The 24,373-nt window shown below is 40.9% G+C and overlaps 1 protein-coding gene across 2 annotated transcripts in view; it reads left to right on the top strand.

Moving 5' to 3' along the window:
* Nucleotides 1-519: 519 nt before the first annotated feature.
* The window catches only part of SDC2 (syndecan 2), a 104,057-nt gene continuing 80,203 nt past the window's right edge, over nucleotides 520-24,373 (top strand). The window contains exon 1 of one of the 2 annotated variants that reach the window (XM_037892238.2): nucleotides 520-999. In XM_037892238.2, coding sequence (XP_037748166.1) covers nucleotides 940-999 — 60 coding nt within the window. In that variant the 5' untranslated portion in view covers nucleotides 520-939. Of the gene's footprint in view, nucleotides 1,000-1,062; nucleotides 1,463-24,373 lie in introns of those variants that run through there. The other variant, XM_037892237.2, reaches the window with a different exon arrangement.

The following is a 24,373-nucleotide window of genomic DNA, read 5'->3' as shown; positions in this document are numbered from 1 at the left end:
GAAAAGCTTGACAATCTGAACCCCAAAGAGCAAATAAAACGACCTCTAAATGCTAGTCTTCAACAATCTTGGGTTTTTTAGCCAGTCTCATGATGTTGGAATGGAGTTGGCAATACTGCATGCCATTATGTTAACATACTGTAACATGTAATGAGGGATGGGGTGAGGGAGATCATCACTCCAAACAAGGATCTGAAAGCATTAAAAAAAAGTCAGATTGCAGAGTTATAAAAAAAAAACTTTCCAAGTTTATTCTTTAATATCGGCCCAATTCTCACGCTTCAAAGCAAAAACGTGCTTAACATTTCCCCCTCGGTTGCCCCGTGGCGTTGCAAATGCTTTTCATTTGTATTAAAGGGGGCAAAAAAATAGAAGGGGGGGGCACCAAAACCAAAAGTTGCTTGGATGTGTGTAAGGAGAAAAGAGAGCTGCTGCAAATCCGCCCTCCTCCCACTGGCTGCCTGAGCTGCCAATCGGTGCTGTAATCCTGCAGGAATTTCTCCTGGGTTTAACTAGGAGTCGCACTGCTGCCTCCTCTCGCACGCAGAGGCGGAGGCAGACTCTGGACTGAGGGAGAAGGGAGCAGACAGAGACCTGCACAGAGCTCTGCTCTCCCAGCCGCTGCCTCCGCGCTCCCAAACTTTTGCTCCCTCATTTATTGATGCAGCTGAAACGGTGTCAGGGAAAATAAAATCCTCCCCGGGCTGGAGGGAGACCGACCAACTCCGCCCCGGGTCCAGTGGGGTTCCTGCCCGCAGGCAGCCAACAAGTGAGAAGCGGCGGCGCCAGAGGCGGCTGCGGGAGGGAGGGAGCGGAGCGCAGCGCCCGGGGTCCCTGCTGCTGGTGCTGCGGGCTCTGGTGGTGGCGAAGCAGCCGGGGATCGCTCGGCGGCTGGGTTTTGCCTGAAGCGGCAGCTGCCTCGCCTGCACCCCGGGAATAATGCGGAGCGCGTGGATACTGCTCACTTGTGGCTTGGTGGCCTACGTGTCCGGGGAGTCGGTAAGTTGGGTGGGAGTGGGGGACGGGGTTCCCCTGCGGGTGGCAGCACCAGCCCTGCGTGGCTTTCCTGGGAAAGCTGCAGATAAACAAGCCTGTATCCCAGCCGGGCACAGTGTAGTTTCGAGAAGGGCAGGAGTTACTTTGCCGATGTGCAGCGATTCCCCGCTGCTGTTGAGTCTTTGCCGTGACTAGACAAAGTCCTGGGGGAGAGGGAGATTGTGCAATCACACCCCTCCCCATTCTGGTGGGAGACTTTTGGTGGGGGGTGTGGAGACAGAGCAGCCTCAAGGTTGCCTTGGGGAGAAACCCGCTTCTTCCATACTGTCTCAGGAAAGGGGCGGCAGGACGAGCTGCTGCTACCTCTGCTGGGCAGGAGGCTGCCGAAGTCACTTCGATGATCTGTCCCAGGGGGTGTTTTCCCCCTTTGCGCGGGGCTGTACGTTATGATTCCGACAGACATCTGGTGGGAGCTGGAGACTTTTTTTTCTTAACAACAAAAACACAGCCTGGGCCAGCCCGTGGCGGGGAGGGGGATAGAGTGTGTGTGAGAGACTTGACTCTTCTTGGTGTGACCGTCGCACCCTAGAAGATAAAGTTTGGTGTTTTTGCGGGCTCTGCTGCCGCAGCGTTGTTGGCCGACTGGAGGCGAACGTGGTGGGACGGGGCTCAGAATTCACACAGCCTTGCACTAAAAATAAGTTTGAAAATCGTCTTGCATTTAGATTAACCTCGCTGTGTATAATGATAGGACAGTACTTTCTCTCAGAAGCTATATTTTTGGAGGTTTGTGACTTGCAAAAATTATTGCCTTCTCCTGGTTAATACATTTTGGTGGCGCGGAGAGGGGCATTTGTTGGCACAGTTAGAATGTAGAAAATATGTCTGGCTTGTGCTCTTTCCTGCTTGTTTCCCAGTCACTAACAGCTTTTCAGCTGTAGAAACCACCAGGGATTCCTCTGGGCTGTAACAATGGTGCTCAGGGCAGTGGCAGACTTTTGGTCTTTAAGTGGTTGCACTGCTGTCTCCTGCTTTTCCTCCCTCCTTCTCCCACCCAAGTAGTAGGAGTTTGGTACTCAGTTGACTCCTGTGCTCTGGTTTAAGAACGGTATGTGTTTTCTGATTTGCTCTCCAATAGCCTGTCCTGCCTCTCATTCTTTCCTCTGCAGTGAAGGGAATTGTTGCCTTACAAAATAACTCAAATCCCTGTTCCTGAAAATGCCCTTGTGAGTTGACGGATTCAGCTACAGCACTTACTTGCCCAAGAAGGCTGCATTTTGTATCTCCACTATCTACCATATGACCTAATTAAGTTATAACTTTTGAGGTAAAAGAAGACTACAAAAAATGCTCCCATGAGGCATGTTTGTGTTCTCTCCTCCCTCCCCCCTTACTTTGAGGCTAGAAGTAATGTTCTCGAGTCTGTGAAATTTGGAGTCAACATGACTCCCTGGAGGGATTTGCTTGCATTCTGTATTCCCTGTGCAGCTTTCTGTGTAACACTTGCATCACAACTACTGGGAAAAAAAAATCAATAGCTCAGAAAAGTTGAGGTCTTTTACCCTCATTTCTCTAGCACATAAAGTGATGTTGTTAATCTCAGCTTGCCTCATTTCATTTAAGGATTTTTTAAATAAAATTGAGAATTTGAGCTTGTCAGACTATTTTATACTTTGAAAAAAGAGCTTCCTAGTGCAGACCGAGTATTTACCCTTGAGAAACATTCCAGGCAATCTGGTATCTAAAATCACAGTCAGGGAAAACAAGAGCTCCTCTGTGAGAGAAACATACAAGTGGAGCCTCCTCAAAACATGGAGAGATTTAAGGATGACTCTTCCGCTGATAACGCTTTACAGATGTTTTTCTCTGAGAAGCTTAGTCTAATGTTGCTGTGTATGCTTTCAAAAATCACAAATGTATTTTCACTAACTTTGGCCCTCTAGTTAATTAAGTCAGCTGCAACGATTTGAATCCCTTGTAGGGAAAGAGTCACTTACCTTCTGTGTCTTACTTTCTTTCTCCATAAAATGGGGATAATAATACCTTACTAGCATTTGAGGCTTTTTCACTAATGCTTGTAAAGTGCTTTGAAATTCTCTGAGGGAAGGTGACTCAGGATTTTTAGGGTCTTTAACATTTCTCAATATGAAATTAAAGTACCCTGACAATTTAATTCAATTACAATGAACTGCTGCTCCACTCTGGTTAACAATCTTACTCACGTGCAATATCTTTTGAAAGTGTTTTAGATATTATTTAAATATGAACACAATAAAGGATCTCTTGTTTAGTGGTCAGCTGGTTGTTCATGAAAGCCATTTAAGGCTAATACTTTTTTAAAATAACTAAAAAATACAATCCAGCATAACTAGTGATTTTAGTTTGTATTATGAAAAATAAAAATTTGACTCAGTTCATTATAGCAAGTCTTTAATGAGGTACAGTATATTTTAATACTTTCTATTTAAATTTTACAGCTATAATTGCTTCTAGAAGTTCCATAACTGTGAAGTTCTGTGATGGTGTGGTAACCATTAAAATGCCACAGCAATTAGTAAAGTATTAAGTTTTATGTTTTGCCTTAGGACTATTGCCTTCTTCCGCTGTGAGCCATGAGGCCAGTTTGTGGGAATGTATCAGTGCTGCTTGGTTTATGGGTTAATGGAAGCGCAGCATAAAGTATCTAGGGGAGCAGTGCTGGCTGCTTGCCTTTAGTGTAGTGCCTTTGCAGCTGGAGGAAAGTTGTGAAACTATTGTATAAGTAAAGGAGGACTAATTGCTCTTTCACTGTGTTTCTAGTATCTGGCTGTAAGTATGTACTGTCCTCTCTAGTTAAGTTTTCTTAGAGCTATCTTTAGGAAAAGATAGAGGAGGATTTTATAAACATTGTTCTTAATAAAATAAAGGAATCTTGGAGATAAGAGGAATTTATATGGATGTTTAAAAGTCTATCAATTCTCAGGGGGCACTGTCAAGTAGTTGTTTGTAAGTCTTATTCTAGTAGCTTTCTGAAAAAAAAGAGACAAGAATACACAAGAACCTCTAGCATTCCTTTTTTATGGAGATAAATTTAAAAAGGAGTGATTCTGTTTGCTCTTCACAAGAAATTAACAGTATGTTTTGAATCTGTGCCCTGTGGTTTATTACAAAAAGCCCAACGATGCACATGATTAGTCTCTAGTTTTTAGTACAAAATAACACTGTACAATGATATATCAACATGAATTTAGTAATCTCTGCAGTGTGTTTTCCCTCTTTCTAGTCTGATTGCTGTGAAGTAGACATACAGCACAGACTTTGACACAGTGTGTTTCAGCCATTAAAAGGACAAATATCAGGGCAGTATCCAGTATCATTTGAAAAATATTTGACCTTTTAAGAGCTTGAATCTAAAATCTTTTCCTGTATTGACTTGTGTCCTGGTTGCCCACGAGTTTTGGGCTGTTTGGTATTGAATTGAGAAGAAGGAATGATATGGACTTTGGAGACAGATATCTGAGTGAGAGGGGAGAGGAAAAAATGAAGTAATGAGTCACATGTTAGGTTTATCTGGAGAGTGTCCATTTTCAGTAAATTTAGTTTAATCTGGGCTACTCGGAGTGTCTCACTGCATTTCTGAACAAAGGTTACTTTTAAATTTTGCTTTTCCCAATGTACATACATAGACTGTAAAGACACATTGGGTGGACCATATTTACTCCAAACCGGAGGCTGGGGTATTTACTTATAGTGTCTTGTTAAGTATCTGTTGCATGCTAACATAGTGTGTCAAAGCTGCTCCTTCTTACTTTAGCTACATTTCTGACTAGACCCATCCCAGTCCTTCATCCATGTATGTTTAACAAGGTATTTTAAATATCTGAAATTATTGAACCACTTTGATACTGGCTATGCTTTGACAGACTTATGCTGGTGTGTATTTTTAATATATTTTTAGCACCGTCATGTACTTGGAAATATTTTCATTTGTCAGAGGGTAGTTTGGGCTGAGCTAAACCTCCAGGCTTTCCTAGTTCAATACATGGTTTTTAAACTTAAAATATTGAAACCAGTTGACTATTTGGCCTTTGGTCATAAACCAATTTCCATTTTGAACATGGTAGCCATGAAGCCAGCAGTGCATCTGATTTAAAACTTGGAAGTCCTTAGGGGCTGAGACATTGTCTTTTATGTCTCTCTAAACTGTAGTCACTGAATAGATAATTATTAGAAAGTAGATGAGAGCCTAATATTCAGGGACAGATTAAGATAAACTCCTTGGTGTTTTGGGATCTGGTCCCACAATTGGATGATGCTTGGACATAGAGGCAGAGGTGTTACTGCGGCATGGCTGCCTGCTGTGGTGGGTTTGGGCTGGCTAGTTGCTTCAAATGGTGTGATGAAGATGGACTTTGACTTGCATGGATCTTCCTCGCACCACTGAAGAGCAAATCTGCCTTGTGTGGAGCTAGACCTCATAATGATGGCCATAGTGGGTCAGACCAAAGATCCATCTAGCCCATTATCCTGTCTTCTGACCGTGGCCAATGCCAGGTGCTTCAGAGGAATGAACAGAACAGGTAGTCATCAAGTGATCCATCCCTATCGCCCATTCCCAGCTTCTGACAAACAGAGGCTAGGGACACCATCCCTGCCCATCCTGGCTAGTAGCTATTGATGGACCTATCCTCCATGAATGTATCTAGTTCTTTTTTGAACTCTGCTACAGTCCTGGCCCCCACAACATCCTCCAGCAAGGAGTTCCACAGGTTAACTGTGTGTTGTGTGAAGAAATACTTCCTTTTGTTCATTTTAAACCTGCTGCCTATTAATTTCATTGGTGACCCCTAGTTCTTGTGTTATGAGAAGGAGTCAATAAGACTTCCTTATTTACTTTCTCCACACCTGTCGTGATTGTATAGATCTCTATCATAACCCCCCAGTTAGTTGTCTCTTTTCAAAGCTGAAAAGTCCGAGTCTTATTAATCTCTTCTCATATGACAGCTGTTCCATACCCCTAATCATTTTGTTGCCCTTTTCTGAACCTTTTCCAATTCCAATATATCTTTTTTGAGATGGGGCAACCACATCTTCATGCAATATTCAAGATGTGGGTGTACCATGGATTTATATAACACTTCCTGCCTTTCCCCGCAGTTATACATGTATATCACTAAAACTCAAGATGACCAAAACAAGGCCAGACTGGATAGTAGAGGTGTGGATTTTTAAAATCCCCAGCTTGTGTTTTGCATGCTGTTTTCCTGTGGTTTTTAGTGTCTCTGAACATTGGATATTTCTCACTTTTTAACAGTCCATTAAACATAAATCTAATAGCATTGCCTTTTAATGCCCTGCCTGGCTCCTGACAGATTCCTTCTTGATTAGAGATAATTTCTTTATACTGATCAGCAAGGACCTCCTCCAGCTAATTAAGAGGAGAGACATCTGAGGGATTCAAAAGACATCCATGATCCAGTCCTTCATCGGAAGAGGATTGCTACCTTAAATGTTGTGTGTAACTTGTAAAGCAGGGAATCTTGGGCATGCAGAGGAGCCTCTTAAAGGGACAAGCAGGAGACCTTAGGAACTAACTGATACATTGAATGGATTTTTTGTATGCCTCTCTCTCTTCATCACCAATTGTCTTAAAACAGCAGCAGTGGCATATGGATGGCATTTATTAATCAGATCATCCTTTCAAATTGACTTTTGCCATTCATTCACTAGTTCAAACATTTTCCTTATGGCAAAGAATTACTAGCTTTATTGAGGCTCAGACTTTGAACAAAGAGTGCTTGTCTAGTTCTGGAAAAGCACCTTTTTGTAATCCTACTAGATCTGACTGACTATATTTTTTTAACAGAGAGATGTTATTTTTTGAGAATGGAAAGCTTATTCTAGACCCCTGTAAGACATTGCTTGTATCTAAGCCATAAAGACGTCTTTTATGCTGTGCCTCTTGTCTTAACTGCAGCAAGCAATAAGTGAGCAATTTGGTCTTGGTTCAAGTCACATTACTAGAGTGGCATGACATGGTTTCCTGTTTGTAGCAAATATGGGAGAATTACTTTAGGCTGTTCTGTGAACAGATTTTGTTTAGTTGTCTTTAATTCATGCTTACAAAACAAGTGGTAATCTTTACAGATCTGGTAATTTATGCATAGATTACATTGCATGACTGATCTGAGAACATGATTTCTCTTGTTCAGATTGAAACATGATTTGAAGTCTTTTGAATAAAGAGAGTGCATTAATGACGAACCCTGTAACAATAACCATCTCTATTTTGAGTGGTTTCATTTATTTATTTTTTTGAATAGCATGGTCCTGAGAGATAATATCAAAAGATATTACAGGCAGCAACCTGAAATGTGTGTGCTCTGCAACAGCAGTGGGAAAACCATTGCACTGGAGGACATACTTATACTGGGTGAATTATTTTTGTCTGGATCTGGAGCAGTGGGTTCATTTAGAGTGAAATAATGACTAATAGTGCAGTGATGAATCTGTGGAATTTGTCCTTGTCAGGAAATAAGCTATTATAATGCCACATAAGCAATGTTTAACTCAAGTGTGAGTTGGGCATTTCATTCTAAATCCCTATTTTAGTGCTATACACAATTTACTCAAATTTCCCTTTTAGGCTAAATTGTTTCAGCCCAAAGGTGAATTTATTTTGGGAAGTTTAGATAAAATCTGTTGTTCTATCTTTTGCATTATGTGCATGAAAACAAATAAACACTCTGTACTCTCTAAAGGCGCAGCACGATTAAGTGATTTGCCCAAGATAAAACCAAAGTTCTGTGGTAGAGCCAGGAATTGAACCAAAATATCCATGAGCATTCCAATCCACTAACCACAAGTCTAGTACCATCTGTATTTTAAATATTATGTGATGTGTCAAACGTTCTTGTTGCTATTATTTCATAGTTTCATAGGTTTGTGAAAAAAATTTTCTGGAGGAGTATGTATATGATTGAGGGTTGCTTGTAGTCTTTCAGATCTTTTCGTGTATCTAATAACTATCCTTAACTTCTCACTTGCAAGACAATTCAGAAATGTTAAGCTTATGGGCTAATGTAATTTAAAAAATACTGCCAATGGATAAATTATGGGAGTTGTAGCCCTTTTCAGAGAGCATCTGGATGCTTGACCAGCCTGGCTTTAAGGGCATCGGCATCCTAAGTGAAGAATACTTTTGGTACCCTCCCCAAACCTGTATCTGCAAACGAGTCAACAAAGTGGGTCCTTCATCAGTGTAAGAACAGTTTTCCAGAGATCTTTTTCAATCTTCCTCTCCTTCCATGGGGAAACTGTTTTGTAGGTCAGTCTGCCTCCTTCTGCTGCCTGAGTTTTAGTGACGGGTAGGTGTTCAGATTTGACAGTGGTGAGCATGGTATAAATGCCTAGCTAGATGAATAGGTAACTTCTGGCTGAATGGAACACCTCAGTCGAGGTTTGTGCTGGTCTGAATGTGCTTTATCTCATCCGACTTTAAAAGCTGAGCTTGGTTGGGCTTGATCAGTATTCAGATGGGAGACTGTAGAGGCAAATTACAAGAGAGTGCTTGCAGGCCTGTGGACTGTCATTCAAAGTGTAGATTTTCCTTTTGCTCAGTTAAGCAATCCTACTCCTTTTGGATGGAGAGTTCCCTGGTTCAGAGTGTTCCGTAAATTGTTTCCAAACCATAAACATCCCCTTTCATTTAATGTCAAACCATTTTTGGTACGTTTCCATATTGTGTGATCCCACAGTCAAATATGGAGTTATAAATACATCAGTTTGATGGGTTTTTCTGGTATTTAAAAAACAAAAAATCCTTCAAAGAAGGTATAGGAAAAAATTAATTCAGTGTAATGTAAACATACCATAAGTCAGGAATCCAAAATTTAAGCTTCTCACACTAACATTAAATCTGCCACACTGCACATGCATTTTGAGGCACACATTTAGCATCATAAACAGTAATGCAAAATACTTTGTATGCCTCAATGGGCCAAGCTAACATTGCTGGGTGTACATTACACTTTGTGAATTTCCTGTGGATTAGGGACATGAAACATATTCTATGATTTTGTTGAAGTGGGAATACATATGGGTCTCTTGTATCAATGGTGAAAGTTATCAGTGTAAATTTTTGTGCAGCAAGGAGAGGAAGAGTCCAGGAATAGGATGTATGCATATAAAAAACTAGTGACATGAATAGATTGCTTACATAAAGTTGATGGTAAAAAGTTCTCCAAAAATGCAGTCGCAGCAGATAATGTGTATGGAGAATACATTTAAAAGGGGAGAGAGGGAATAGAAGAAAACATTGTCTGTCCCAAGGTAGATTAGTACAGAATGTTGGGGATGAGGTTGGGTGTTGCTGCTGCTTTATTAACTCAGTGAACGTTTTATATCTGTCTATTGTATTAAAATGCCATATGCAGCTTCCAGTCTCTGGTCTTCAGTGGGATTGTTTACAATTTCCTCAGCATGTTATTTGGTTATTTCTCAGCAATAAAGCTATGTTTTTTGACTGTAACATTGAGTGGTTTAAAATGAAGCTGCCATGTTTCTGTAGAAATGATATATTCCAGAGAGTGTTTTATATTGTTGAGTGTTGAACTGGCTGTTTGTTACACTCCCACTTGTGGCTCAAAGTTGGAAGCTGTTTTTGTTTTTAGAAATGTAGTAGATCTTTAAAGTACCACAGAAATCCCCCACAGAACATTGGAAAGACAGCTAGTTAAATAAGCCTGGAAAAAACCTGCTTTAAAAAAATTGCTTTTGGTCTTCAAAACTCTTACCTCTAGCATTCCTGGAAGTTAGAGACAGCATGAGCATCTTTCCTTTAATTCCACAAGCTAAATATACTATACACAGAGGGTAATTTCTGAGAATCTTTTTTGACATATTTTTAAAGTTTTGATTAAATTACAATATATATTAAAAAGTCCTATTTAATTGTATGTTTAAAATGTTATCCAGTCCTGTCGAGTTCATGCTTCTTCTCTTAGGGCAGGTCTACACTACTGTTTAAGTCCATCTAACTTGCATTACTTAGGGGTGTGAAAAAGACAACCCCTGATCGATACAAGTTACAGCAACCTAAGCGCTACCTACCCTGGCACTATGTCGGCAGGAGAGCCTCTCGCGGAGGTGGAGTAAGTATGCCGATGGGAGAGTGCTTTCGTGTCAGCATAGAGCATCTTCACCAGACGCACTACAGCGGTGCAGCTGTGCCAATGTAGTGCTTCTAGTGTAGACCTGCTCTAGAGTTACCCCCTTCTTCAGCATCACCTCTGCCCTTCTGAACTGTAGTGACAGGATAAGTGTTTCAATTACACACTGGTGAACATGGTATCAATGCCTAGGTATATAAATAGGTGAACCTCTGGCTAACGAAACACCTCAGAATCACGTTTAGAGTGTAGGTTCTTATGGCTGTACTCACTGCCTGGTTGATTGAAAAAGCATAACTGGACTCTGCTGGTCTGATCGCTCTGATCTAACTAGGTACATCCTGTACCTAATCTCCAACTTACTCTATAATATTTGGATCCTCCCTGGGAACTGTTGAAGACTCTGCAGGGATTGAGGTTAAAGGAGAAGCAATGAGAGCTTCATACAATGGGTACCATTTTAAAAACTAAACACGATCACCACAGTACTCCATTCACAGGACCGTGTCACCTAAGAATAGTAATGTACTAGGGTTACTGTGGGCACCTGGGTCTGTACCAGTGGAGTAGGGCTGGGTAAATCACACAGTGTGTCTTACTGGTTGTTGTTTGAGACCATTGACAATACATATTTCAAGGACAATACTGTTTTCCACAATGTAAGATACTTCTACATATGGCGTCACTAAGGCTCAGATCCTGTACTGACATGTTCATGGGCAAACCGCTGCACTTATGCCAATCTCCACTGACGTACATGAAGCTCTGCCTGTGTGAATGCCACTGTAGAATCAGGGCCTAAATGATATGTGAGATCACTCTGTTCTACACTACTGCCAAGCTGAAAATATCACTTACCCCCACAGTAATGCTCTGGGGGTATGACCATCTTTTGTTGCTGTGGTTCAAATGCAGAAAATCTTCTTGTATCCTTGGCTGCTGCTGGATTCCCAGATATCACTCTTAACTAATACTGCTGTTCTGCCCCCACCCCTCCCGTCTGGCTAGGAGATCATGATCTTTCTTTTCTGGTGATGAATATCTGTAGCTGGAAAACTGGATTATAATTTTGAATTATACTTCTCAAACTTCATCAGGAAGCTGCAATGACTGCATAGGGTCAGATTCTTGTACGCTTACTGATGGAGCACCTTATTTCATGAATAGTCCCATTCAATTCAGTGGAGTAAGTTAATGAACACAAGTGTGTCAGACCCTGGCCTTTAGTGAACGCAGCCACTCTCAGTACCTTCTTTATAAGATGTTGAAGTATCTTTTCTGAGGTTAAAGTACACTCGTGCCTGTGAACATCTTGAGCTGGTACAGTGACCATACTCTGCCACCTTCCCATCATCAGCTGGTTTTATTTTTTAAGCTCCCCATAACCACTTTGGACCTTTGTAGTCTATGGCTGTGCACATCTAACTTGGAGACTTCTTAACTTAGTACTTCTCCAGTTTTACAAGAAGAGTATTGAAACTAGGAGGACTAATTGAATGCATAAATGACTCAGTGCTCAGTATGATATTCCTTTACCACACCAACCTTCACCCTTTCTTGTAAGTGTTAGAATTTTATATATTGATATACTAGCTGTGCATGTAGTGACATTTGGTGCATGGAATCTCAAAGAAGAGTGAGAAATGGCCACTTTCAGGAAATGCTGTTTGTTCAGCCAGGAATTTGTAAAGTACATCTTTCTGCAGACTGTGGCTGTAAAGAAGGCTGGAGTTGGCACAACTACTATATGATTTAAGAGTAACACATTCCAGTTTTTGTGGTCCCTGAGATGAAACTGTTCTGAGATAGGGTTGTTCAGTAGTTTGTTTTTGTTTCCTCAGGATTTCTCTGTGGATCTGTACAGCCTAAATAAATAAATAAAAATGTAAAAGCTTTATTTCTGCTGAGTTAGCTTAATCAAGTTAGCTAACACAATTGAATTGGGAACCCAACCTAAAACCCCTACAGCTGTGTTAGCCGGTAGCGCTAGGGGATGTGCCAAAAAACAAAACAAAAACAAACCCAAAGGATGGTCGGTAACCAGTGGTAGACCTTGTATGCGTAGAAATAGCTAAAGTTCTCTTGGTGAATTTAACTGTGATTTTCCTACTTTAAAAATCAGAATTCTAAGAAATTTTAGATCTTAATTCTGAATAGCTTGACTTTGTAATGATTGTTTTTATAAAACAATTCTAATATAAATTATACTTTGCTCTAAAAACACTTTTTTCTACAATCATAATCCCTGTTAAAAACCCACCTGTTTTGTCTGTCTGTCGGTATGATTTATTTATTAACTGTTGTTGGTGTATTTGGGGCAAAGAATTAATGAAAGCTGTCCATAGCTATTCTGTGCAGACGTGCATCTCTATGCATGGATATTGGGAGGAATGAAGACCAAGGTCTATCACTTGAAGGTTAAGACTAATGGCTGTGATCCTGATCTTGTAAACGCTTGTGTATGTGCACAGGTCAGAGGGACGACTTGTTTATGTGAGGTTAAGCATGTGTGCATTTGTCGTATTGGGGTCTGTAATGCATGAGTGGAACAAGGTAATTGGAATATATGGCCTATTGTCCATACTTGTTAGTGGTTGGCATGAAGGATGAGGCTTAGTTGGGAAGATGATGTAATATATAACGTGGTGCTTTAGGTATCTGGGAACAGACCTAAATTGGGCTACTGAAGTGTGCTTTATGTGGGGATATCCTTGAAGATTACTCAGAACAGAATTTTGACACTGAATGAAGAAGGGATTCTCCAAATCCCAGTTTTTTTCACTTGATACTTTTCCAAACTGTGTGGTAAGTGAGGCAGGGATCCTGCAGAAATAATAGGATTTGATCATATAATTAAAGACTGTGCACAGGGAGCAGAGATAAGGTGACATGTGTATCTTTAATTTTGACATTTCCTGGCTTTGAACTATTTACCACAATCTTGATGTGTAGTTTTTTTTAGCGTATATAAGTATATGTAACATACATATTCTTCTCTCACATATATAGAGGGCATTTAACTAATTTTCCAGTTTTTCTGTGGTAGGTTTCACTCACTCTTTTAACTGAAATGCTGCTTCTTGAATTATGTTTTTTCCCCCTTTGTTCGAATCTGAAATAAATACTACTCTTTGATCCAGTGACTTATTCTGGGGAACTTAGAAAATAGGCCATTTAATTGTCCACAGGTGGAGAAGCAGGCAGCAATATATAATACTAGTAATAATTAGTGGTATATAAATTCACCTCTTAAACTGTTAGTTCTAATCCACTAAAAGGTATTTGATCTGAAGTCTGGTATAGTCTTCAAATGGACCCATTCAAAGCAGTCCTGACCTAGTTTTGTTGAGGAAGTGCGGAAGCCTGCCTTGTCCTGCTAATTTGTTGCAAAAGTTTTTGATGGTAGATTCTTCATTTCTTACACCCCCCGCACCCCCGCAGAGCATTTGAACAGAAGCAGCCATTACAAAGCTAGTGTTAAATATAGCATACAGCTTAACAGGAATGACCTTCAATTAAGTAGAGGCAGTCTCTTATTTTGTACTCTGCAGTTGTCAATTAGCCTTTATTATGAGAGACTTGTTTGCTTGAGACTTTTGTGAATGGAAGCTGAACCTGAAGTGTGGTACATACATGAGGAGGAGGTTTTTTAATGTTGTCATGTTGCTCTTTATTTTAATGAGTCTCTCTGAAAAATGGTAAGTGGTTAAAATAATGGTTACTTCATTTTCCACTGACGCAAAAGCACCAAATTCTGAAATGTTAATTATTTGCAGAATAGGGTCCCCTTTTCTTAGTTTTGTTGCGCATGCTTTAATTTTTTTGATTTCTTGCTAAATAATTAACAACAGATGTGATTTGATTATGTCTCTAAATATTGCTCAGTTAGGCCATGTCTAGAAAATTTTGTCTACTTTTCAACAACGGTACAGTTGAATCAGTGCCAGAGTTGGCGTAGCTCCTGTGTTTGTTTCAAGATGTTTCAAAATAAACACCAAAATCCCAGACTCCTAAACCCTGTCTAAGCTAGCATTGGTACTGTTGCTAGTAGCAGTCTAGCTGCCAGGCTGTTGGAAAATTATCACAAAATTTTCCATCATAGCCTCAGCTTTATTGTGGTGCATTGCCTTGATTTAGGAATGACCAGTAATCCACAATTTATAGTTAGTAAGGCAATATAAATACTTAATTACTGTTTACACTTTGGTGCTGCTTCACATCCAGTTCCTGTGCTCTCCCATTTTTCAAAATGTGCTTACTTAGGATACCATAATCACAAAATGCCATTGCTCTATGGTTTGGCTGTGGGGAGCTGTGAGCTGCTCCCTAGTTCTGCCAAACTAATCATTACCAGAATTCAAGGCTGCTCCTTACTGTGCCAGCTCTGCAATATTCATGGGACTGATAGGAGGGAGTTTACAGTGCCCTACCAGATACCTTAACCCTGTTTCAGAATGTCTTCAGTCTTTCTCCTCTTCCAGCTTGACGAGCATGGATATTTGATAGTGTTAAATCCTGTTAAGCAAATTTTTAATCAGAGATGGGTCCCAACCTGATTTGAACACCTTAACTCTCCATCTCTGTCCCCTCCCCTGAAAAACTTTTGGAAAACTAGTGTGCAGAGCCAGCTCTGGGTTTATCTCAACTCTTAGGATTTACTGAATAATGACTTTTGGGGGGCCAGGTGCAATGTTTTGGTAGAGATGACATTTTTCAAATGATGCACAACACATTGGGTGCCCTTCGAAATATAGTCTGACTGAACTTGACTGTGTAAAGGATAAAAACAATAACTGTGATTTCAAGGTAGAAGGCACAGTGTAAGTAAAAATTGATTAAAGCAAGAAATAGCAAGTTAAGGGTGCCTACTATTCGACACTAACCTAATTGTAAATTCACTTTAATCACAGTTACTATTGCAAGATGGAGGGGGGAGAGAAAACACAAACCCCAAACAAACGTAGAATCCCCTGCAAATTATTTTAATAACTGTGCTTCAATATTGGCAGCATGGTAGTGCAGTTTATTACTTCAGTTTTTCATTGGTTATCCTTTTTTCCATGGATTCTGCAAGGAAAAAATGACTGTTACTCTACCATGACAGCCTATATAAACATGCATGTGCACTACAGAACAAATCTAAAAAGAGAAAGATCCTGACTTTCTCTAAGTCAATTCCACACCAGTCACTAGCGTAATGTGTCTGGAACATACAGTCCTGCCACCACAGGCTTGCTGCCAAGCAATTTCACTAGGGTAGAAAGAAGAAGGGTTCTGTAGCAGAACTCTTGAAGGATTATCCTCAGCTCAGCAGCTGCTATCTGAGAGCTTGCTTATGCACACCCTGCATCATGAGCAACCTATTAACCCTCAGACCCCTCACAGACACTTACACTTACCCTTACGTGACAGTTTCTACTTTAGCTGCCTAAAAAGACACACTCTTGGAATTCAAGGGTAAAAACTGGGAGGCGCAATCCAAGATAGGATTGACACACTGCTCTAGAGGACGCATATTTGAGGAACAATCCTATTTGAGGTTCCATAGATCTTTAAGCTATAATTACATGTCTGAGCCTACGGTGCCCATTACGTGCAGTAGATTTTTAAATGCATACCATATGCCTTTATATTTTTGTTCAAATCACTTAATAGGGAATACCCCTTTAATGATTAAATGGGTGCACCCTTTGCTCTTGTGGCTTTTTTAAGTCCTTGGGAACTGAACCTGTTCACTGTGAAGCTTCAGTTGGAACGCCACAGTTGAGTAGAAAGGGTGGTGCAGCCGTAAACTCTGTTTTTGGTCACCAGCTGCTCACTGCAACAGCAAGCACAGGTAGCTGAACGCCAGCTTCCTTCAAAGAAAGGAAGATCTTCCTCCTGTTCTCCTTGGAAAGTCTATTGCGGTCAGAGAGCGGAAGAGAAAATTAGAGGAAGGAAGGCCGAACTGGAAAACTTGTGTGTGTGTGTGTGTGTGTGTGTGTGAAGGACTGAGGTATCAGGGAATGGAGGTGAGCCACCACAATCTTCCCATTCATTTTTCAGCAAGTTTAACTCTTTCAGTGTTGTCACTGTTTCTTCCTCAACCACCGGCTAACTCTGCACACGATGTAATTTGTTCCCTGTCACATCCCATGCACCATTCCCCCTCCTAGCCTAACAAGTTTTGCCAGTCAAACTTGCCAGAGCGAGAAGCTTGTAGCAGTAAGTTTAAATCAAGGCATTTTATTATCATGCATCAATGTGTTTAAAATACTTTCAGAAAGAAGGAATTCTAGACAGACTATAGTTAATATATTATCATTTTAAAATACATTAAAATAATGGAATGGTTTAGTTAATAAAACATGTTGCAAAACCAGGAAAAATCTGAGGTTCATATTTTTCTGCAGAGCCTTAACTCTGACCCTGTCAGCCTCCTTATTCATGACTACCATACTCCATCTATATTTCCAATAGTGACTTCAGATCCTTGCCTCATATTGGCCACAGACCCTTCTCCAGTCAATTTGTGGAAGACCACATGACCTCTCATTTCATTTCTGATCAAGAATGTGAAATATTCCCAAAGAGCTACTTCACAATTGAGAAATGTTATTCCTATTAGGCAGAGAGAGTGCAGGGGTACCGGATCAGAGTCAAGGTCTTAATAGACTATGAACTCCAAGTTCCCTGGCTTTCAAACATGTAGTTGTTATAAACATCCAATTTAGCCTTTTGCAGTAGCACTTAAGACAGAATGGTTGAGACACTAGATTAGAAGGTATGCTACCATGAAAGCGAGGATGCTACTTCCGGAGCTATAGTAGTGCAGAAGTTGCAACATCTGAAACGGAGCTTTTGTATCTGAGGAGTTCTGCTCTGCTAAAGGCAGGTTAGCCAGCAACAAACATTCTCTGAAGATGATTAGGAAGCCAGTTTAAAGACTGTAAAAGCAGCACCAATACTTTTATAGCAGGAAATATTTATCTCAAGCTTTTTCTAGGAATGGATGGTGAGGTGTTTTAATCCCTATGAATACAGTGTGAGTACAGTACATCGCTGCCTTTGGAAACTTTTAGTTTACTTACCATGTGATTAAATCGTCCAGTTGCAAGGCTGGCTTTTCTTGGGAGATGTTAATTTTTTCCACGGTGGGAGGAAACAAACACAAGAGAAATGAAGGGGAGAGGAGTTAAATAGGAATATTTTTCTTTCCTCTGGAATTTTTTGTTAGTTTTTAGGAATTGGCAGTAGCAGAAGAGTCTGAATGCTGAATATTTAGTAGATGATGCTGTTTTTGTTGAGTCTGAACTAAAAATGAACAGGTGGCTTGCCCCATGATGAATGTTTGCTCCAGAATTAACTCTTTATTTTTTCTAGAAGTGGAGGGACACTTTTTCTTCCAGTTCCACTTCTATTAGAAAAATAATAAAATATATGAGAGAGAGAGAGAGAGAGAGAGAGCACGCTTAGGGAAAGAAAGCTGTGATTGAGAAACTGTTGTGGTGGTTTACTGTGAAACTCTTTGTTTGATGTTCATATCATGCTTGTTTTACTGATAGTTTGGAAAAAATCCACAATAAGTAAAAGGAAATACTTTTTGGGGAAGTTGTAAAATGGGTGGTATTTCCCGAAAGAACAGAATGTCTCTCTTGGTGGCGTCATGGTCTAACAAGTAAATATGTATTTTGGTAAGGAGCCTAATGCTGAAAACAACTATTGGTCTGTCCTTAGTGTGTTCCCATAGATCTCTGATAGATCACAGATGTCATTCTGACCCATTTCCCTATAGCTGCTTTTTATTGGGTGTTTGGCAGCCTTAGAACAGAGATATATTTTAATTTTTTATTTTATCACCCTGGAAACTGAAACACACTTCGTCCACAACACGTATCAACAGTACAAGTTAGCACAGCTCTGTCAGTGGAACCCAGCATTGTTCTAATGGAACCACGTCTAGGGGTGAGAGGGCAGTTCAGTGTCCATGTCTTTTCTATCCTTGGCCTCTCTTCTGAGACTGACAACAACTGTAACAATTGCAGGGTTCATCTTGGATTGCACACTTGTGACATGGGGATGTACACCAGACTGATCAAGCATTTTAAACCTGTCTTCTCCCAAATCCAGTCAGAGGAAAACACTAGTTGAACTCTGCCATATGGTGCTAGAAGACCATGCTACTGTTAAGTGCGAGTAGTATATGGGAATAGAGGAGCGCAGTAAGAAACTTGGGTGGTGTTGGGCAAGAGGGGAAGAAGAGAGAACTAGGCAAAAGTGAGGATTTACCACGTGGGAAACAGGCCTTGGAAGTGGGTAGAGCAGTAGACGAGGGCCAGTAGCTTGACCTAAGGTGAGAATTCATGTCATAACTCTAAATTTTGATCCATTTTTTTCAGTATTTGTAGGCTGGTGCAACTAATGATCATGTTGGTTTTTTTGTGATTGATTACGAATTGGACTAAGACCTCAACTTCATACAAGACCCTGTAAAGCAAGTGGAAGTGGTGACCTGAGCTAATTCAGATGAGTAACCTAGAGATGAATTGCTTCATATCAAATTACCAGTCCCCTGAGCCATCCAAATCCTAGAAAAATAGCTTTATAATGTAAGCTGTTACTAAGGTTTAACTATAGGGTCAACAGCACTGCTGTGAAAGATGGGTACAGAGTTAATACTGGATTTTATGTAGGAGTATACAAGATATGGCACTTAAGTCACACAACCAAGTTGAGGACATATGCAAATCAGAAACTATGTGCATCAGTTATGTATGGGGTGGGCAAACTTTTGGCCCGAGGACCACATCTGGGAATAGAAATTGTATGGCGGGCCATAAATGCTCACAAAATTGGGGTTGGAGTGTGGGAGGGGGTGAGGGCTCTATGTGGGGGGGTGGGCTTTGGGGTGGGGTTGGGGATGAGGAATTTGGGGTGGAGGAGGGTGTTCTGGGCTGGGACCAAGGGGTTCAGAGGGTGGGAGGGGGATCGGGGCTGGTGTGGGAAGGGGTGCAGGCTCCCGCTGGGGGTGTGGGCTTTGGGGTGGGGTTGGGGATGAGGAGTTTGGGGTGGAGGAGGGTGCTCCAGGCTGGGATTGAGGGGTCAGAGAGGGGGAGGAGGGAGAGGGATCAGGGCTGGGGTTGGGGCATGGGGAGATGCTCGGGGGGTGCAGGCTCTGGGTGGTGCTTACCTCAAGTGGCTCCCGGAAACCGTGGCATGTCCCCTCTCTGGCTCCTACGCAGAGGCATGGCCAGGTGGCTCTGCATGCTGCCCTGTCCGCAGGCACCACCCCTGCAACTCCCGTTGGAGCACCGGAGGGGGGCCATGCCACGGCTTCTGGGAGCCACGTGGAGTGGCCCTGACCCAGCTCCCTGGCTGGAGTGCCGGAACAGGGCAAGCCCCAGACCCCGCTCCCTAGCGGGAGCTCGAGGGCCACTTAAAACAGCTGGCAGGCCAGATGCAGCCTGCGGGCCGTAGTTTGCCCACTCCTGAGTTAGATGGTAGGAGAGAACTACTTAATTTCAGTGTGAGGAATAGGGCAACAGGTTGTGCTGGATCATTAAGTTGGGGAAAGCAAAGTTTTAGCATTTAGCAAATCTGACTCCACAATGAATATATTTCTGCATAATGTACTTCTATAATAAGAGATGGAAATTAGAGTGGTGATGTAGCTGTGTTGGTCCCAGGATATTAGAGAGACAAGGTGGATGAGGTGATATCTTGGTCCAATAAAAGATATTATCTCATCCACTGTGTATCTCTTATTATAAACAGACAGGGATTAACTGCTTCAGGAAGTATTCTGTATATACTTGAGCTTACTATGAATCTATGATTTTTTTTTTTTTATACACGTGCACTTTTCAGTGAGACAATTAACAGTTTCAGGGGCTTGGACATAGTTTGGGCTATCCATTCTAAATACTTTATTGTAGTAAATATTAGCTATCAACGTTTGATAATAGTAAATGAGATTCTTCTAGGTGCAGCGTCAGTTAGGAAGCAATCTCCCTGCATAGTTTTACATAAATGAAAAATACTTCCCACCTGCTGCTTTTTGCCTGAGGTTGGAATTTTCCCTGCTTGTCACTTTGAGTTTGGATGGAGATGTGGATATCCTAGTATTCTCCCAGCAGACAGAAGCTGTGTAGCTCTTCAAGGACAAATCCTCTTAGCAGATGTGAATTCAGTTCGTTCACAGTGAGGATTGAAATGGATCATCCATTGAACTGATGAAATAATTGCTTCCCCAGATTTCAAATCCGTGAATGTATAAACTACAAAAAAAAATGGTTTAAAACTGGATTTCTGAATGTTTCGTTAAAAAAGATCTGCTTTAGGTCTAAACATTCAGAATTAATTTTTTATAGGTTTTTTTTTTTTAAGGTTTTTTTAAAAAATGTATTCAGAAATTGATTCATTTAAATTAAAGAAAATTTGATAGTAATGCAAACTGGATATTCAGTATTGTTAGTTAAACCTAATCTCAGTGGATTGGATTTATTGATCATACAGATTGCATTTTCTAGGATGACCTGAAGGCTGAGCAAGCCCCCATACAGACAGTGGGCATTTATCTGCTTTTCATGAGGGAAACCTAATGTTTACTTTACCTGACAAAACTGAAAAGGTGATTAGTTCAGTTGATCATAATGTAGTTTTGGAGTGATCCAGCTGCAAACAGAAATTGTAGCTGTGGGATTTTTAAAAAAAATAAGATTGTCTAGGACACTGTTTCAATGACTTAACCTCTGACAGTCAGATATAATACTTGGAAAACATCATGCCTGAAAGTAGGTAAAACAGATAACTGAACTTCTGTTTATAGTCTCCTTGGGCAACGATACATCATGTACTGTACCGGTGTTATCTGCTAATGTGATGTCACTGATAAAAGGAGAACCCAGGGGAGAGATCTTTAGTTGAGGTTTAATAAAGATCTCTCCTGGGTTCTCCTTTTATTTTGTAAGCCATCACTTCATTAGTAGATAAAGTTCTGCAAACCTTTTTGAAAATATACATTGTTTACTTCAGTCACACACATGTGAATGGTTTCAGAGTAGCAGCCGTGTTAGTCTGTATCCGCAAAAGGAAAAGGAGGACTTTTGGCACCTTAGAGACTAACAGATTTATTTGAGCATAAACTTTCGTGAGCTACAGCTCAATCTTATCCTTCCTATCAAAATTACATTATGATCAACTGATATTCTTTACAGTTAATCTAGTAAAAGCACAAGAAAGAAATTGGTGAGAACTACTTAAAACATGCCAGCGATATGTGGCATTTTAATATTAGTGTTACCTAAGCTAGTGGTGATATTTTTGATGGCTTCAGTTGTCTTAATGCTTACTAAATATTATATGGTTTCCGAGAGAGAAGTTTTCTCCAAGACTAAAAGGACCCACATACAGAAAACCTTATCTTGCTTTTTTATTGTTCTCTGGATGCAGAATGAAGCAAGTGGCTGTAGACCAAACTACTTTGTTTTTGTGGCTTCCAGTGAAACAAATGTATAGGAAAAAAAAACACCTTATGCCAAAGCGTGGTCTCATTTAGTAAAGCATTTGTTTATGGATGTGTTTTACCCTAGAATACTCTTTTGTCAGAATTTTTGTTGTACTGTTGTCAAAACCAGCCAGACTTTTTAAGGAGTTGTACAGATGTTGGTCTCTAACTGGCACCCCTTGTCTTACGCGAGCATATTCCCAAGGTTACCAGTACAATTTTGCTGACATTTTAAAGAGTGTGGTTTCATTCATTCATTTAAGGCAACTGTTTGCTGGTAACTTGGATGGTTGCATGAGACAGGATTTTTTGAACATAAATTTCCCTTCAAAATGAAACCAGGTTATTGGAGTTCACATTTAGAATGCAAAGAAGTATCCTTTTAAATACTTTTAGCAATTCAGGGACTTCCTGTGCTGGGCCTGATCCTGAGACTGAGCACCTGCAGCTTCCATTGCATTCCTGAAGTGTTAGAGCAAGTCCTTGGGATTTAAGGATGCTCAATCCCTCTGTTGTACTCCCTGTATGTAAGGGTACGGATAACTTGGCGCAGTGAAATCTTTCTCTCAACGTTCTCTCACCTCAACCCACTCTTTAAAATAGCTAAGAAATAACTGTTATGTATTCAAGGGGGAAAAATAAGAGAATTGTACAAGATGTAGTGTTCAGCTACTGAAAATTCAATTTGGGTTTCCTTCATCTCTACAAATCCTGTTAAACTATACAGTATAGAGCAGTTTGATCTTTATAGCTGTTACTTAAAGATTCTTCTAGTCCAGGGGTTCTCTGACTTCATTGTAGGGCGACCCCCTTCTGATAACAAAAATTACTACACGGCCCCAGGAGGGGGGATTAAAGCCTAAGCCCCGTCACGGCCCCGTGGAAGGAGGGAGGAGGGGAAGGAGGCGAGGCCAAAGCCCAAGCCCAAGGGCTTCAGCACCAGGCAGGGGGCCTGTAACCTGAGCCCTGCCACCCAGGGCTGAAGCCCTTGGACTTCAACTTCGGTCCTGGGTGATGAGGCTTGGGCTTGGGCTTTGGCCCCAGCAAGTCTGACAGCCCTGGTGACCCCATTAAAACAGGGTCGCAACCCACTTTGGGGTCCTGACCCACAGTTTGAGCACTGCTGTTCTAGTCAATTAACAACATAGAATGACTAAAGTGCTTATTATATAATGGTCACTGTTTTTCAAAAAGTCAGCACTTGCGACATAGTCGTATTTTAGATATTGCAATTATTCCCCTTTTCTGTCTCCTAAAACTTGTTTTGTAGATGTTGTGGTTTTGATGGTGACTATTGTATATTTATTAAACTTTGATCATTACAAATAATTTTGAAGAATGTAGTTATAATTTACTTAGTTCTCACTACTTTTCACCATCCAAATTTTATTTTTTTTGTAAACTGCGTCAATATGTAGCTTTGATTGTCCTTAGAATGAGGCACTACGTACAGCAAAAGTTAATAGTTAAACCAAACCACCTGTTTAAAATTGGCTACCCATTACAATTCATTCATTCCTCTCACCCTGAGGCTTGCATTTATTTTAAGTCTTTTTTGCTCTTAGAGATTACACCAGGGCTTACGTCTTCAACCGCACATGACCATATGAACACAATAAAAATAGAAAATGCATAATTCATACTGTGGTTAACATGCATTCACAGCATACAGTATATTTTAATGGTGGCTTTGGAGTATGCTGTGAACCGGTATTCAGAGCCATAGACAAAATGGAATGCATGCTATTGTTAACCCACATTCATAGCCTACACAATGATAGCCTGTAAGTCTTTCCTTATTGCAAGTGCTTTGATGGTATATTGAGGATAATACACAACACTTGACAGCGCTGTTGGGTACACATTGATGTTTCTAGATTTGAAGGCGTCAGTACTGGATCCATGTACGTGAAACGTATCCGTTAGCAGAGTGTTCAACAAAGTGAACATAAAACTTGATTATAGCAAAGGGAAATTGTTAAATAACAAAAGACTACACTGAAAACGTTTTTTTTTCTTAAATGGATTCATCTGTATAATTGATATAGGTTCTACAGAAAGTGAAGATGAATTGGAACTCGGATGTAAAGTAGTTGCATATTGGATTTTTTTTTTATAGTGGAATTTCTGGGAAGAGAGTTACTGTAGCCCTTTAAATGGGTGCATTTTGCCTCTTCCCCATCTCACATCTGGGTAGCTACTCTGGCCAGACATTCAACTACCTGAAGAGGGGTTCTAAAGAGGATAGAGCTAGGCTGTTCTCATTGGTGGCATATGACAGAACCAGGAGCAATGGTCTCAAGTTGCAGTGGGGGAGGTCTAGGTTGGATATTAGGAAACACTGTTTCACTAGGAGGGTGGTGAAGCACTGGAATGGTTACCTAGGGAGATGGTGGAATCTCCATCCTTAGGGATTTTTAAGGTCAGGCTTGACAAAGCCCTGGCTGGGATGATTTAGTTGGGGTTGGTCCTGCTTTGAGCAGGGGGTTGGATTAGATGACCTCCTGAGGTCTCCTCCAACTCTAATCTTCTATGATTGGGGGTTGACGCAAGACTCCATCCACTCTTAGCCCACTTGCTCCCTGGGGAAGTATTTGCAGAGCAGAGCAGCCTCTGCACTATAACTGGACCCAAGATCTGGGTAGGCTAATCATGTAGATGGTGGCAGGTGGGGTGGGATGTTGCTTTTCTGCTTAGCTGAGTGAGATAAGGGCACTGTCAAACTCTTGTGAATATTACAGAA

The sequence above is a fragment of the Chelonia mydas genome, chromosome 2, assembly GCF_015237465.2.
Source record: "Chelonia mydas isolate rCheMyd1 chromosome 2, rCheMyd1.pri.v2, whole genome shotgun sequence".
NCBI classification, from domain to species: domain Eukaryota; kingdom Metazoa; phylum Chordata; order Testudines; family Cheloniidae; genus Chelonia; species Chelonia mydas.
Note: the sequence above shows the minus strand (reverse complement) of the source record. Positions and strands in the feature narration are given on the sequence as shown.